Genomic DNA, 17,171 nt, shown 5'->3' on the forward strand with positions numbered 1-17,171 from the left:
CTCCACCCCCCACCCCTCCCCTCCCCTCCCCCCAGTCATCTTCCCTCTGTGCGGCTGAGGAGAGCAGAGATGAGCTCCTCCATCCACAGTAGGCAGCGTACTGGCAGAGGCTGCTGTCCAAGGTGCTGATATTTATGTGACGTGGAGGCCACGTGCTGATATTCATCCACGGATGGAGAAAAGAAAAAAATATTGTAAGAAACAGTGTGTGTGTGTGTGTGTGTGTGTGTCTGTGTGCGTGTTTCACCATCTCATGCGTGGTGTCATAAGACTCTAATAAAGCAGAACAAAGACTCTCCGGGGTCGGGACAGCAGGGACAGTGTGCACACAATAGATTCAATAGATCCACCACTCACACATTCACTATCTGTCATGCAATTGTTTCAGAGGAGACTGTCTACTGTCTGTTATTAGATAAACAGGCGCCTGTTCCATCACCACAAAGAGAGGCATTGTAGCTGTTCGCTGAATTATACTTGGCTAAAAATATAAGCATTATGAAGAAATATTATCTCCAGAAAACCATCAAATCACTGCTGAATATGAGAGAGTGTGTGTAAGAGAGGCATGTTGTTTATGATATGTTGTAGGATTTATGACAAAAAGCTCACAGATCTACAGCCAGAGGAGCAGAAAATAGTTTATTTAATTGTAATAAATTCAATTATGTGATCAGCTGCAGGAGAGGTGAGGAAGTTCATGTTTGCATTAACATTTTGCTCTAGTAGCACACATTTACTGTATGGGTTTCTGATTTAGTTCCCCATTTTCATCTAAAGTCAAGTGTCAAGTGCTCAAGGCTTCTTTCAGAATCAGGAGGCTTTGTGTTAATTCTGAGTAATCAATATTTACTTAAATCCCTCCTCTACAGGAAATTAACAGTTGATGTTTATTTCCTTTAAGAAATCCAAAAAATATCATTCATTATTGATCTGATTTGATCTAATTGGTCTTCACGTGTGTTTAAGGCACAATGATACTATCGTAATTGGTAATAAAAATATATACCTACATATATACTTTTTTTTTTAAAGTTCCAAAGTGCTTTAAAATAGAAACAGATTCAAATGTGAAAGGAGTACAAAGTAATGTGATAAAATAGATAGAAATAAAATAAATAGGTGTTTAAACTAACTGTATGTTTGGTTGAGATGTTGATAGATGAATGTTGTTCATGGTCTCACACAGACACCACAGAGATGATAACGTGTTAACTTTTCTTACAGTAATAAAGAATCTCTTTAAAATAGGTCATCCTGGACGCTGACAAATGCTTATGAGCGCAGTCGAAGCAGCAGTGGAGTTTCCCAGCCTTCCCACCTTACCTGCATCTCATCTCCTCATTAGTTTTCTTTGTCAGTTCATCCTAGTTGCTTTTGTTGTTTTTTTGCTTTGTGCTTTTGTGTTCAAGTTTTGGTTACCTGTACCTATCTGCTTTATTGCCTACATGTCGTCCTGCTGCCCCCTTTGTCTGCATTTGGGTCTTAGTCCTGTTGCCTTGCATAACCAGCGATGACAGATATCACTTACAGACTTTAACTGATGAGGTGAAGCCAGCAGTGTTGCAGGAAAGGCAAAAGAAGATGTGGGCCAATGATAGTTAACACAGCGCCAATAAACTCTGGCTCTAGAGTGTGAATACTGATCACAGAACAGGATCATGCAGCGTAAAGTGACTTCATCTGTGGGACAAAGGAGGGTGCGAAGTTTTCAGAGGGTTGTGATAAACATGATTACAGAGCCCTTGTCAGTTTAAATATGAATGTAAACAAACATGTTAAACACAGTTATTATCATTTTTGATATCAGAAATGTGATTATGCAACTTGTCATCATAACTGTCACATTTTAACTAATACTGCTATTTCACCTGCACTGACTCAAGATTTAGACTCTTGTCTGCTCTGTGACAAAAATAACGGGAAGAAATACAGTCAGTCGTCAGCAGAAAGATTTTAACCTCCTATCACCAAAATTAGTCAACATTTAGTGACAAATCTCACAACTGGTCAAATGTTTGAAACATCTCCTCTAAACTCTCAATATTGCTGCTACTTATTTGGTTATATCCTCGAGCCTCAAACAAATTTAAATTAAATTGTATTCTTTGGTAAAAAAAATATGAATTATTAGTTGATTAACATTGTGGTTACAACACAAATATATGAAGAAATGAATGAATATAAAAAGAGCTATCTGAATATAAAACATTAATCACAATGTTTACTGTCAACACAAACTAATAGGCAAAGATTTATATTTAAAAGATAAATTTACTATTTTTATATATTGTGTGTGAGTATGGAAATGAATGTACATAGAATATGTAGGTTAATATGTGCTTTATATTTTATTTGTATATGTGTAGTATATTTTATAATATTTGTAGATATTTTCCATTACACTTTTAGTTTTTTTTTTTGTCCTTTGCTTCGTCTTCATTCTACTATTTCTATTTTTCTTCTTTGCCTTCTTCCCTCAGAAATCTCTCACTGATATTCTCAGTGTTTCTTAACTTTTTATATTTTAGAGAAGCAGTGCCTTCTTACAGACTTTCGTCGCAGCCACTGAGACAGTATGACGTGTCAGGGTCACTGTACCACATCCCCATTTCTGGCCAAAAGCCAGAAACTGTGGATACTGGCAGCGTCTACTTCCTTCCCCTGCAGCATGCAGCGGGAACACAAATGTAGGAGCCGCAGCTGGGAACAAAACTGTACAAACCCTGAAAGACTGAACCCCAAATGGATCGGTTGTGCAGGACACCAGAACACATAAACTGTAACTGACCAACCAGGATTTTATTTATAGACAATCACAAGTCCACCATTCATGTTTTTTTCTGCAATCACATGCTGTTTTCAAAACAGGCAGACATTGTGCAGCTTATTTGTAACCACTGAACATCCATAAAGGAACCAAAAATCAACATTTAATTACACTCTTATTGCAGATTATTGCTAATGAGTTACAAACACAAATTGCATTGATTCTATTTTCCCATTTGGACCCCAAACTAACATCTAAAGCCAGAAACAAACAGGCCATCAGGCTGGATGTGCAGTAGAGTGAACAATGCTGTAGGAGCTAAGTGTTTTTTAATGTAAGTTAATGTTGGTTTATTATGAAGTAACAAAAAGTAGGTAGATGTCCTGATATTTCTGTTTTAAGATTAAATCAGTAGTGGTCAGACTGGCCACTGTATTGATGAATCAGTGATTAAAATCATGTAGATTTAACAGCTTCATGGTATTATGACATTTATAGATATCCAATAAAGCAAAGTCTGCCAGGCCTCAACTCATTATTCCAAAATGAGACAGCAAGAGAGCTACAATGAGGGGGACGATGCTTTTCATGTGTTTTCTTTCTTATTACTTCATTTTTATGGAATAAATTATGTCCAAAACATGGAATATTATTAGATGTAATGAAACTCTTTTCACTTTTATGGAAATAATACATGAATTTAATGTGTACTTGTAGATGTGATAGGTGAGTGTGAATCTTTCTCACATTTCTTTTCTTTCATTTTCATTTTTACTATGATGAGTTTTAACTGTTACACCCAGATTAGTAACAAGATGACAACGTTTGTGGTTATGAACCTGGCAATGACACGATTGAAGTAGGAAACTGAACTTAACTTAAACTACTTTTTATATTGTGTCTTCTTTCTCACCTCACTGTATGCTATGACTGTGATTATAGCAACTTTATTTATGTATAAATCTTATGTTTCTATTAATAGTACGTTCCTATAATCTTTTGGTTCTTTTATCTTCTGTGTGCAAATATGACTGATTGTGTTTTCTCTTTCTTTGCTGATAAACTTTTTACTCCTTTAAAGTATTATGCTTTTGTATGTTGTTTGGCTACTTAAAAATAAGAAAAAAAATGTGTGGTAGGCCCTGAAATACTAGGTGTGAGTGACATATATGTAGGCCTATTATCTATTATTATTATTATTATTATTATTATTATTATTATTATTATCTGAGAGATCAGAATCAGTTTTATCAACTAATTTGAATCTGGTTTTAAGTTGTTCATAAAGTTATAAAATATAAAAATAAATAAAAAATATAAAGTTAAAAACCAGAACAACAAAGCTGAACAAACATGAGTTTATACTAGTTTATACAGTATACTCTGAAGTACATACAACAAAAGTATATATAAACAACAATAATGAATAACAACATACTTGAATTGTTTCTGTATACTGTAAATAAGAATAGTGCAAGAGTGCTGTAATAAATATTGAATGGGTAACAGATTACTTTAGAGGCTTTACATGTGGATATATACAGTATATACAGTGTGCTTAGATTACAGACAGATTGCAGATTACATAATACACAGATTGTGTATCATTATTAGTGTTTATTTATAATACAGCCAGTGAATGTTTAGCTTTCTGGCACATCTAAAATACATTTACTAACCCCTGACTGTGGACCATGGATTATATATTATGCTTCCAGGTCTTCATACATGATATATGCCGCTGTGGACATTTTTTTTCTTCTCTTTATTCTTTAGCTCCGCCTTTTTTGCAAGAGTTGCTAGAAGCAACAGGAAGCGACAACCCCAAAAAAGAAGAGTGCGGGCTGGAAGAGGAAAAAAAAATAAAAACACAAAGGGGAGGCCGAGATCATATCGCTTGATTGGCTTCAGATCCACTGCTGGTCTGAGAAATCCCTGATCCTGGACCCGCGACCCTGAGACCACTTGAGACCCGCTTCTGTAGGAGTTATATACGTGGCAGCAGATTAATGAGCATGTCCTCCTCATAAAGCTAAAGTGAAGCTTTTACCTGCCACAAGAGAGAGAAACACACGGGGTGAGTATGAAACAGTCGCTTACATGAAGCTGCTTGTGCTTCGTGTGTGTGTGTGTGTGACACTTTGTCCGCGGACATTTATGTAATGTGGCACAGATGTGGAGGTGGATCTTTCTCCTGTCTCGACTTTAACTGTCTTGTTTTTTCTCCCCCCCACACCCCGTCCGCCACGTCAGTGATCATGTAGGTGAGGAAGAGTGGGGGAGTAAAAAAGTGCGTGTGTCCTGTTGTTGCTCCACTTTCTTTTAATGCAGTTTAATTAACAAAGGAGCGCTATGGAGGAGCACCACGTGTCGGCACTGAGGCGTCTGTCCTGGCCTGTTCTCTCCGCCCACCGGTCTTCCATGTCCGGCTGTGTTTGAGTTGATCAAGTGGATATACATGATCGTGTGTCTGATAATCGATACTGACAGGTTTGCTGATCAACGGACCTCAGTGCTGTGAGACAGTCAGTGAAAAGCTCCAGATGTTGTGTGCTAGAGTCTGTCCTCTCTGTCTTATTGCTTCCTCCTGGTGTGAGCTGCTCTGTCACTGGAAACGACATGAGGAGATGGTTTATTAAAGGTGACAAGTCCTGTGCAGTCGGACCACCTGTAGGACCAGATGAGGGTCTGACACAAAGACCCCACCAGTCATTATGAGACAGTGAGGGACTTTCAGCAGACTAATTCTGGTATACTTTCATTTTAAATCAGAAGTGTTGTTGTGACAGTAAGGTGGGGACAGTGTGAGGGTTAAAGGGTTAAATGATTTTAATATGTCAGATATGTGATGAGGTAGAACTTATATAGTTTGCAATCTGAAGTTTATTTTTTTAGTAGTACATATTTAGTTCATAATTAACCAAATGTCAGAGATCTGATCTGTGTTATGCAGTTTTATTACTTAATAAAGTACTAATACCACACTGTAAAAATACTAATAATACAAATACTGCATTTAAATGTAAAGTAAAAGTAAGAATAATCAGGAAAATACACCTAAAGTATTAAAAGTAAAAGTACTCAATGCAGAAAAATGCCCACGGTGTCTGATATATAACTATCATTAGATTATTATTACTCATGTATTAATATAAAGTAACATTTTACCATTGTAGTTGGTAGGGGTGGAGCTAATATTTAATTATTTTTATAGGACTGAAACTATTGATTATTTTCAGATTAATCTGCTGAAATGTTTTTCATTAAAAAATGACTTAAACGATTTTCAGAATCAGTGTCAATTAATATTCTTTGTATCAGCTAATTGTTTCAGCTGTAATTGTATATTATACATATTATATTTTATAAGGTCTTTGTACACTGAAAGAGTAACTAGTAACTAAATCATAATCGTAGTGGATAATCGTAGTGGAGAAAGTAAAGACAATATTTTATCCGAAATGAGCAGAAAACATTAAAGTAAAGCACAAATACCTCAACACAGTACTTGAGTAACTGGTTTTACATTTTGCAGTTAAGTTAACTGTAAACTCAATATCGTTATCAGCCTTAAAGATCCTTTGTTGTTTGAGCTATTAGGAATCAAGAAGATCTGGTAACTTCCTGCAGTTTGACATTTGACAGCACAAGCGCGGTTATTCACCCTCTTCTCTCTTTCTCCTCAACTATTTTCTGTATTTCTCAGCTGCCCTTTGTTTCTGTGCTGCCTCCCCCAGCCGTTGCCTCACAGTCTGCCCACAGGGGAAAGCTGCACAGTAGCAGCGAGCAGTGGATGATAAACACCTAAACTCAGCTTAATTACTTTTATGAGGCATCCAACATCTGGGCTATCTGTGAACTCATAATATGTAATCACTATATATCATAGTTGCGTACTTTTAACTCTAAAGAATAAAACTGAAACTAATGAAACTAAAATAGCATTTAATTCATTTTTTCAACAACATTATAACAAAATGTTCTGGGAAGGTTACCAAAGTTTATACAATATAAAAAAGCTTTTTATTATTGTTTTACACATTTTACAAAAAGGTTATTAAAACCAGCATCAAGTCTTTTTTATTTGGATAATTTAAAGTATCAGCTGTTGAACTTTCTCTGTACGTAATGTTTTTATTGTTAACTTCAGTAGTTCACTCGATGTCTCTAGTTGTTCACAGAAATTGGATAAAAGTTGTTCTGAAGAGTAAACTTATGTTTAATTTTGAAGTAGTTACGTTACATAGTTAGAATCAGCTACTTTTTAAATTAAATTTGAGTTTTTTATAAAAGTCTCATAAAGGTAAAGTCTAAGTCTAATGTTTTTATAGTTTATTTATTTTATTTCTCTGTTTTGCCAAATGAGAGAAGTTATCTTATGTTGCAAGATTTTCAGGTTTTATTTTCAGTTTATTTGCCAGGTCAGTTCTGACCTGAATAGTGTTGACAGGAATTTGTATTTCTTGCAGATACACAGGAATGCAGGCAGACTCTTGTCCACAGACACACTCTGACTCAACTTTCTTTGCACAAGAGGAAGAAATGTGGTGTGTTCAACTCGAATAATGCAACATCTCTTCCTCTTATTAACTAGAGTTTATATTGACCACTTCAACAATTGTGGTTTGGCAGCATATGTGAATTTTCAAACCCTTGACTATAACATGTTTTAGCCATACTTTCACCAGTATTAATGCAGTACATTAACACTTCACTGAATACCTTAAGATATAATTAACCCGAACGCCAAACAACAAGATATTAATTTGTATACCACACTCTTCATTGCCCAAAGCCAGTACTCCTCCTAAAATCTGATGCTCTAAATGGCTGTCTGTGTTTTTTGTTGACAGCATGAAACATCATGTTTGGACTATAACTTTGTAAACATGATTGCTTCATGAGAGAAATGCAGAGTCACTGTTGAATGTAGCAAAACATAGGCCTTTTTTTGGCTGATTTCTAAGATTCAGATGATTTATTAAAGTAACGTTTACAGACTTTTGGATCTGTTGAAACGATGAACTCTTCTACTCACCAACATGTACATTGTGTTTCTGCGCTTTTGTTGCAATACTGAAACTGAAGAAACTATTTTATCTCCAGTCCGACTTCATCTCTGTCACACTTTTTCTGCCCCAGCAAGTCCACTGTGGTAATAGTTTATAGTCTGACACAGCATGATAAGGAACATCTGCAGATTATTTTCTTGATTGAAATCAATGTTTTGTCTATAGGCTGCCAAAAAGTTGTGAAAAGTGCTAATGGTGATTTCCCAGAACCTTTGAACTGTGTTATTTTATCCAACCAGCAGTTAAAACCCCCACAAATGTTCTATTTACCATCATATATGAAAGCGTCAAAGCCTCTAGAAGCCGGAAACAGCACGTTTGGCATTTTTGTTTGAAAAGTGACAATTCATCAAATATAAAAAAATTCTGCCAAATAACTTTCTGTCAGTCGATGTATTGATTACCAGACTAAACGTTTCAGCTCAAGTCACATAAATTTTTGGGTGCAGTGTTAGTTGGCTGAAAGTTACCATGTTAGTCAAAGATATTTACACGAACCTAAATTTAAGATCCTCTAAGATTCACATAAAGACTGTGGACAGGAAACATCATTGTATCCCTGTGTATTAAATTGGTAGGTAATGGTAATGGTATGTAATATGGATTTAAAAAATCCTATTTTGGTTCGAGCTGGGTCATCTTACCTTAAACATCATCAAAAAGGTTATAAGGTTAAAAGCAGGGACAATGTTTTTTGAGCCAACCTCTCATCTGAGTAGAGGATCGGGTTATGAAGATGATGATGATGATGATGATGATGATGCTCATCAGGACCACACAACCACCAGCACTGAATGATGAGTGATATATGTAAGGTATGGACTTAATGTTCAAGTGGAAGGGGTAAACTGTAGATTGAGGTGCAGAGGAAGTGTACCAAACTGGTTCAACAGACTTAAACAAAGGGAAGGAAACAGTGGGATGATGCTCTTTCTGGTTGTGTGCCTGCTTCCTGGCAGGAGGTAGGAGTTGGTGAGGAGGCCGGAGGAAGGGTTAGAAGCAATGGGACAAAAAAGCTGTTTGGGTTGAGTGGTTGAAGGTGCTTCCTGTGCTGGCAGAGTCCTGTGTTAAAGTGTATTTGCTTTAATGCGGCGTTCCATTCAGTGAGTCATTCGGGCTTCAGGAGGTCAGGTACTTTGTCTTGTAGCTCGTGGATTATAAAACGTTTGGGCCAATGTAGAAGAGCATTGATAAATTCTTCTGTGGGTAAAAATGTCACACATTGGAGCACTTTTGCACCCGAAGTACCTGGAGAGCTCTTCAGACGCTTCACTCCGACAGAGGCCAGCACGGCTAGCCACTTAGCTCCAAGCGTGTTGACTCCTGCTGCCTGAATGGTTGAGAGATGTACTGAGAGGTATTTATTAGACAGCCCTCTTTTTCACTGAAAAGTTGGGAAGCGTGGGTGAGGCCCTCAGCACCTCTGTACGATGTCAAAGCTGCACCAATCAATTTTAATATTAACAAAGGGTCAAATGGCCGAGTGTAGTGTGAAAGGAGTTGGTTGTAGTGATGAACCCACAGAGAACTGGTACTACAGTTCCCCTCAGCTTCACAGAGCGTGAGAGCATCTTCCAGCTCATTGTTGTCAACTTAATTGTTTCGATTCCCACCGCTCTTCCCGGAGTCATTCCCAGCTGGATCAGGCAGCAGTTTCCAGTCAGAAAAGCTGACTGTACCACCATCACTCATAAAAACAATACAATACAAAAACACAAAATAAGCTGGTGAACTTAGTGGAACAATTTTATTAAGGCTTTAATTAATATAGATGATAGAGTTGGGCAATGATGATAAATGCAACGAGACAATAGAAATGTGTGTTTACTGTGAGATAAATTGTAATTGTTTGTACTGAGGTAACTTTTAATTATCTCTGGTTGTGCTGGGATAATTGTGGGAAATCAAGTGAGTGAGACTGCTTCATGACAGCATTTGATTTACAGGATTGTCACATCACCGTGATGCAGTTTAGTGGATCAGACACTCCCACCCATAAATCTTATCCGTAATCAGTTTCTGAGAGTTAGTATATTGCGATATGTATTGAGTCAGTATGAAAATATAAAAGTGCACATTGTTTGACAGCAGACTTTATTCATTTTACCCACTCCTAATAGCTGAAACAGTGTTTTTCTACATTCAGCACAGAATTAAAATGGGCCAGTCAGCACCTTGGGACATCTACCAGGTTGTTGAGCTGTGCAGCAGGACTCTAACTACTACACACTGGTAGACAGTGTGAAACAGTCTGTTTTACAAATGGAATTACTAAAGTAGAAAAACAGCCCTTGTTCCCCTTTTGTGGAGTGTAGTGTTACGACAGCTTGTTTTGTTGTTCACTGTATCTGAAATACTACCGCTGAGAACTTACATGACTGCACCGCATCCAGATCTCCTCCTCACACAGTCGATGAGCGTCTGTGGTTCACTGGAATGAGTCTTGAATAAAACAAAATAAAAAAACAAATGGAGGGGTTGTGTTACAGGTTAAATTAGACATTTCTTACAGAGCTCAAGAAAACATGAGCAGAATAGACTAAATATAAATAAAACAAGTGTCTTGTGGTTGGAAAGTTATTTATGAGACGCGCTGTGGCTGTGAGACTGAAAGTAGATTCTGTACTCATTCAGAATTGATATTGAAGCACAGGAGCAGCTGAGGAGCATCTGTTGACTTTGGATGTGAAAGGTTTGGAGTAAACAGTGAATTTTTAGCTGCTGCAATGTGTTATTAGCCTGAAAACAGTTCTGTCTTTACTGCTGCATATCCACCAGCTTCTCACAGCCAAGATATGAGAGGAGTTTATTCTTTGTCCAGTACAGAAACGTTTACATTTTTATTGGTTTTAATATTTTTAGCCGCACTAATGGAGTGGCTCTGTAGATGGTAATATGGGTCGTTGGTTAGTCCACCAGCTTGGTCCAGGCTTAAATATCCTAATATGCCATGGCAAAGAAATCTCAAGCAACATTAAGCATAAAAGGCAGTCATTTATCTCAGATCTGTGAGCTTTAGATTGGGAGTTATTGAATGTTTTTATGTGTCTTCCTGGTTTTAATTGTATCTTCTTCAATCATCTGTTTTAATAGCACAGTAGATTCTTATTGCAAATATACTTTCTGTACTTATTCAAAGTCTGTGTTGAGGAACATTTCGGTTGACATTAGCAGTGAGACCCAACAGGAAAGGTAGTCCGTTGTTTGTTTCCAGTATTTCCAGTAGAACGACTCCGAGCTGCACCTTGGTGCGATGTTTTAAAATATCCTTTTGTCATCTCATTATTCTAACTAATAGCTTAAATAACTGTTGCATCTGATTAGTCTGTCATACTTTGTCTCACAGTCTGTTTGATCCTGGCTATGGCCCACGGCGCCAGTATCCAATATGAGCCAGTTGCAGAGATCGGAGGAGGCGCTTATGGGACGGTTTATAAGGCCCGAGATACAGAGAGCGGGCAGTTTGTGGCTCTGAAGAGTGTGCGTGTCCAGACAGACCACAATGGCCTCCCGGTCTCCACAGTTAGAGAGGTGGCTCTGTTGAAACGGATGGAGCAGTTTGACCACCCCAATGTGGTCAGGTAAGGCCGTTATCAAAGTGTTCTGTGTTGTCTACAATTCAATGTGAACACCGTTCACAGAAATCACTGTCACTTTTTGTTCATGACAGGCTTATGGATGTATGTGCAACCCAGAGGTCGGACCAGGAGACTAAAGTCACTCTGGTGTTTGAGCATGTGGACCAAGACCTCAAGACGTACCTAGAGAGAGCCCCAGCCCCGGGATTATCCCCAGGCCACATTAAAGTGAGAACTAACTGAATCAATATCTTAACTGAACCACATAATCTATCTAATAGGTTAGAAGGAAGAAAACTGGTTGGAAAGCAGTAACCTTGTTGTAATATTTAGTTTCAAATGAATTATACCTGTGTGTTTTTGCAGGACCTGATGAGGCAGTTGCTGTGCGGTCTTACATTCCTTCACTCTAACCGCGTGATGCATCGAGACCTGAAACCAGAGAATATTCTGGTAACCAGCCAGGGCCAGGTGAAGCTGGCCGACTTTGGACTGGCCAGGATCTACAGCTGCCACATGGCCCTCACTCCTGTGGTAAGAACTCACCTGGACCATACCAATAGTTTTTTTTCTGTCGTGTAATTCCAAAGCATACTATAATTTATTTTATTCATAAAAATCAACCTTCACACCACTCACATATTCCTTCTGGTTATGTTCATGTTAAATTATTATTTGTCTTCTGAATTAATATTCCTGACAACATAGCATAAATGTGATATTTGTTCACTTGCTTACTGCCAAATGTTGGTTTGAGCTGCCTTTAATTCATATTTAAAGAATAGTTTTAGACTAAAAGTCTGCTGTTGTGAAGCAGCACTTGAACGAAATGCTAACTTGCTCACAATGACATTGCTAACATGCTAATATTTGCAAAGTTTAACATCAGATTATAACCTGATATTCATACTGTACTAAAAGGAAGGAGGAAGTTTGCTAGGGAGTGAAAATGGTCAGCAGAAATGCCGCCACAGTGCATGTATTTTAAGCTAAAACATGCAATAAAGTACTGATTGTAGTTTTCCTTCACTTGCCTTTAAAGGATTTGGTCTTTCCCTTGTTATGTCTCCCAGGTGGTGACACTGTGGTACCGACCTCCTGAGGTTTTGCTGCAGTCCAGCTACGCCACGCCTGTGGATATCTGGAGCACCGGCTGCATTTTTGCCGAGATGTTCAGACGCAAGTGAGTCAGAAGAATACTATTCTGATAAAGAAGACTGGTGCTATGCATTTATGTTTATATGTTTGTTATCAGCATGTTATAATTTTATGCAGTATGCGTCACTCAAGAAGAGAACATGACCAGATTTTGATATAATTTGGTGAGAAGAGAGGTCTTAGACAAAGGAATAGTGCATTAGATGGTGATTCTTTAAGTTAAAAAGTAGCAGAGATTTGATTACATGACATGAAGGTACCTTTGCAAGGTGGAAGCTTACAGAGTGAGTTCTAGTTTGTAACTCCTCAGGTCAGCTCAGAGTTTGAAATTTTAAAAACTTTAAAATGGAGTTGCTTCACACAGACATCAATCATGTCAAACACGTCTCTGGTAAGAATTTACTTTGCCAAATACGTTTTGGAGGAAACCACCGCTTGGATAATGTTCACTGGCAATGTTTTTTCCAATCCGGAAATAGCTTTATCCTGCACATAAATCACAGGTAGAGAGGGTAGGGGGAACAAAGCACAGGGCCATGTTCTGCCTCTTATTTGTTGTTAGATTAAGGTTACTAAATCACTTGGTTAAGGTTAGGGAAGGATTGTGGCTTTAGTTAAATATTGACAAAAGTTTTGTCCAGTCAGAGCTGACTTCTTCAAATTTAACCAAGATTAGATATTTCCCCAACCTAAACTAAGCAGTTCTTCTCTTCTTCTCTTCTTCTCTTCTTCTCTTCTTGCAGCTGCCTAAATGTAATGGAATAAAAGGTTACTCATGGTTACGTTTATTGTAATATATTGTAAAGAAAACAAATATACATTGACAATGAACAGTTTGCACACATTAAATATAAATGTTTCCTTGTTATGTTGTTTGAAAAAACTACAGTAGGTGCACTTGTTAAGTAATGATGAGAGTGTCCAAATTTTAACTCCAACCTATCACACATTTTTGTGAGAGCAACAGTGATGAGTTTCCCAACAGTTCAGGAGGGTTTAGATTTAATCTGTAAATGTTCACATTACGAGGTTATCTGCGGCTCTGGGGAAATCTGGTCTGGAGCCTCTGACTGTCGGGAGGTGAACAGCTGGGCTTTTGCTACAGGCATTATATTACAGCACACAGGAAAATTTTATTTCAGCTCCTCTTCCAACCAAGTCTACAATAAATTTACTCCAGACATACCAAAATAGATTTTGGACTCCAAAGATGTTAAATGTGACCCGGGTGTGAAGTGGGTATTGACACATGCTGTAGTTGTACACAGTCATGGCATGCATGCTGATACAAACCCAGCTCACAGACTTTGACCTGCATAACAACACATCCAAACATTACAGTTGTTAGCAGGCCCACAGACACTTTCTGCAAGCAACAGTCTTAATGTGTGACTTTAAGTCAACTTATTCTGCTCGAGGGACCCTGGAGTATTTTATGATTTTTAACTCGCATCAGTCTTGTTTTGAAACATTTCTCCCAGATCAGCCAAGAACCAGTGCAGTCACATACACAGTAGCTCCATCTAGTGGTAAAAATGACACATTGCATACATTTAGTAAAGAGATTCATGTCTCAAAATAATTGCCTTGGGAACAGTTAGTATAATGATTGTGATTATATAATGATAAATTGCTAAAGCAGCGGTACAGCGTTATAATATTATAGTGTTATAAACAATTAAGAAGTGGCTCTCACTGATACTAATACAAACAGTAAAATTATTCAACTTGCCCTTCATGCCGAACATCTAATCTGTGTCTAAAGGACATAATGTTACTGTTTGCCCTCCTGCACAAACAGGAATTGCAAAGACGTGTGAATTAGTAAAATGGCATCTAACTTGACTTTGTTACAACCTTTGTGTCTGTTAGACCTTTGTTCTGCGGAGAATCCGAAGTGGACCAACTCGGGAAAATTCTTGAGTGAGTAACAGATGGTTTCCATCACATTTAATGGATGTATTGGTAATTGATTCATACTATACATACTTACTTACATTGAAAATGATATGTAATTTCAGAGTTATTGGCTTGCCACCAGAGGAGGAGTGGCCAACCGATGTCACACTCTCAAGAAAAAACTTTCCCCCTCTCTTACCTCGCCCAATCACTGACTTGGTTCCAGAGATAAATGAGCAGGGGGCACAACTATTGCTGGTAAGACTTCACCATGAATTAAAAATTAAAGTGACAGTCCATCATATATGGTAATTAGCTTTCAGCTGTAAAGAAAGTTGAAATAGGACAGTAACAGATACAGAAACTCACTCATGGTCTGATGATGTTCAACACAAGCCACAAGTATTTCACTGATGCAATATTAAAAATCCTTGTGACTAATGTTACTTATCCAGCTGGTTAAACTAGAGGAGAGAGAAGGACTTCCAGCAGTTCTATTTAAAGAAAACTATTCTTTCTGCATTATAATTAACAGTGCTGGTAAAACTGAAAATAAGACTTAAAATCACAACTTTTCTAATTAATATTTAGTTAACTAACAGATCTAACCAGATTCATATTTACCGTACACACGAGAGTGGCATCAATCTCCTCATCTAACTCTCTGCAAGAAATCGAATCAAAGTATTTCTCAATGTCAGGCTGTTCCTTTAAGACCTGAAAGCTGACTGTGACGCAGCTATAATATCCTGCTATTCTTTCTTCCACAGAAAATGCTGACCTTCGACCCCTTCAAACGAATATCTGCCCTGAATGCCCTAGAACATCCATATTTCCAGGACGAGGAGACATTGACTCAGACAAAAAGCTGAAATGATGCAGTGAAACATGCAGCGAGAGGTAACAGTGTCTAAGTTTAGACCTGGCCTAACCATAAAGGATTTCAGTTTCATTCAGTGCATTGCCTTTCAAGACGTCTGGGTTTTGCTTTGGGATTATTTTCTTGTCACTCCTGCATCAAAAAAAAAAAGGATTAAAACCTGAGAAATGGGGGCAAAAAAAAAGAAGAGGAGTGAACTTAAAGATCACTGGCATGCTTTCCAACATGTAAATGTCACAATTAATGATGTTAACATGTCATGTTTTCAAGGACAGTACCAGTTTTTTTGATGTTTGATTTCTGTGTCAGTGTCATCAGAAGGGACTGATAAACAGAAACGTCTGTCATCTCCTCTCAAATGTTGCTCTTGTTATTGTTGTACAGTGTTTAGACAGGCGGAGATGACGTCTTTTCTTGTTACAGGCTGAACAAAGTCTGACAAAAATGACACCTCAGGGTTAGAGCAGCCAGTCGTCAGTGATCTTAGTGTATTTGTGTTAATATTTATCATACAAAAGGAACAAAACACCGTAAGCCTGTGACGTCATTAAGCTGTATGAAAATCATGAGGAAAAGAAAGAACAGTTCGAAGCAGTAGAAGAAACACACATGACAAAAATACTGGTATTGCCCTTAAATAGTCTCATAAAATGGAAGAATAGTTTCTTTTATTTGGAGGACTGAAGGGTTGGACTTCATTTCATGTGTAACATTTTTTGCTAAAAACCATTTAAAATCAACCAGCACTGCAACTACAAATGAATAAAAAAACTTTAATCACATTCAGATTTCTTTTGTGTATTATTATACAGATGGCAGTCCGTTTTAACTCACTATACTGCATTTTGTCCTCTAATATTGAAGAAATAAATGAATGAATGACTGTCAGTCAGTCAGAGGTGTTTTCTTTTTTCCCGGTTGAATTGCTATTGTCACATAACCCCCTGAGTTTGTCCAGTCCCTGATGACATCTTTTTCAAACTTTAAACTTAAAATACATTTATACAAGTTTCTCACTTTATGCCACTGTTTTCACAGGCTGAGTATACTTCCCATGGGAGAGCGTGCTCCATACTACTAAAGTTTTTCAGGATGAGAAAGAGGAGGAAAGCACAGCAGTGTTGAAGAGGTGCCAACCACAACCACAAAGTACAGGTGTGGAGGAAGATAGTCGCACACTCGTAGCCACGATGCAAAATGTCAACCTGTTGGTAAAACAACTCATAGCACCTCTTCAGATTGCTTGAATTCGTCACTGTGGTCACAATATTATGAATTAACTCGTACAAAAAGCTGCAATATTTCCCCTCAATATATTGTTAAAGTGCAAACATTCATACATAATATAACTTTTAACAACTACAAGTCTTATAGTAAGTTGAAGAAATAATTTAACGTTTGGAGAAATAATTTTATTAGCTTTCTAACTGAGAGATGAGAAGATAGCATTCTTGTATCTGAATAGTGAAAATGAAGCTGCCACTAGTAATCGGTTCGCTTAGCTTAGCATAAAGACTGCAAACAGGGGACTACTAGCCAATGACATTTTGGACTGCCTATTTGCTTCCCTGCTGAGGGTTAGAGGAGAAGATTTATACTATTTATATGTAGCTGGCGCCAAGAGCTGATTGGCTTATCTTAGCATAACACTGCAAACCAGGATTGGTTGGATTGCTTCTGCAACGTAGTTTTAAAAAAAACTGTAATTGATTTTTCTTTGAAAGCTGCAAGAAGGTCCTCAGTCTCTATTGAGCAAAGTTCATTGAGACTGGTTTGTTAGTCCACCTGATAAAGTACATATTTAGCTTATAGGT

At 37.6% G+C, this 17,171-nt stretch overlaps 1 protein-coding gene across 1 annotated transcript; it reads left to right on the forward strand.

Moving 5' to 3' along the window:
• Nucleotides 1-4,573: 4,573 nt before the first annotated feature.
• cdk4 (cyclin-dependent kinase 4) lies at nt 4,574-16,139 on the forward strand. The gene is made up of 8 exons (XM_035662766.1): nt 4,574-4,847; nt 11,189-11,423; nt 11,513-11,648; nt 11,787-11,954; nt 12,494-12,603; nt 14,451-14,501; nt 14,600-14,735; nt 15,248-16,139. Exons 2-8 carry the CDS (start codon nt 11,206-11,208, stop codon nt 15,347-15,349), a joined length of 921 nt encoding a protein of 306 aa, XP_035518659.1. The 5' UTR covers nt 4,574-4,847; nt 11,189-11,205; the 3' UTR covers nt 15,350-16,139.
• The last annotated feature ends 1,032 nt before the right edge of the window (nt 16,140-17,171 follow it).

Source organism: Morone saxatilis, unplaced genomic scaffold, assembly GCF_004916995.1.
Source record: "Morone saxatilis isolate NCDOM2014 unplaced genomic scaffold, NCSU_SB_2.0 Contig18, whole genome shotgun sequence".
Lineage (NCBI taxonomy): Eukaryota > Metazoa > Chordata > Actinopteri > Moronidae > Morone > Morone saxatilis.

What these genes read in the sequence shown, in the direction of transcription:
- cdk4 (XM_035662766.1), top strand. Translation starts at nt 11,206, where the DNA reads ATGGCCCACGGCGCCAGTATCCAATATGAGCCAGTTGCAGAGATCGGA. An exon ending in TATCCCCAGGCCACATTAAA is followed by an intron (nt 11,649 to 11,786) that starts GTGAGAACTAAC and finishes GTGTTTTTGCAG; the next exon opens with GACCTGATGAGGCAGTTGCT. An exon ending in AGGGGGCACAACTATTGCTG is followed by an intron (nt 14,736 to 15,247) that starts GTAAGACTTCAC and finishes TTTCTTCCACAG; the next exon opens with AAAATGCTGACCTTCGACCC.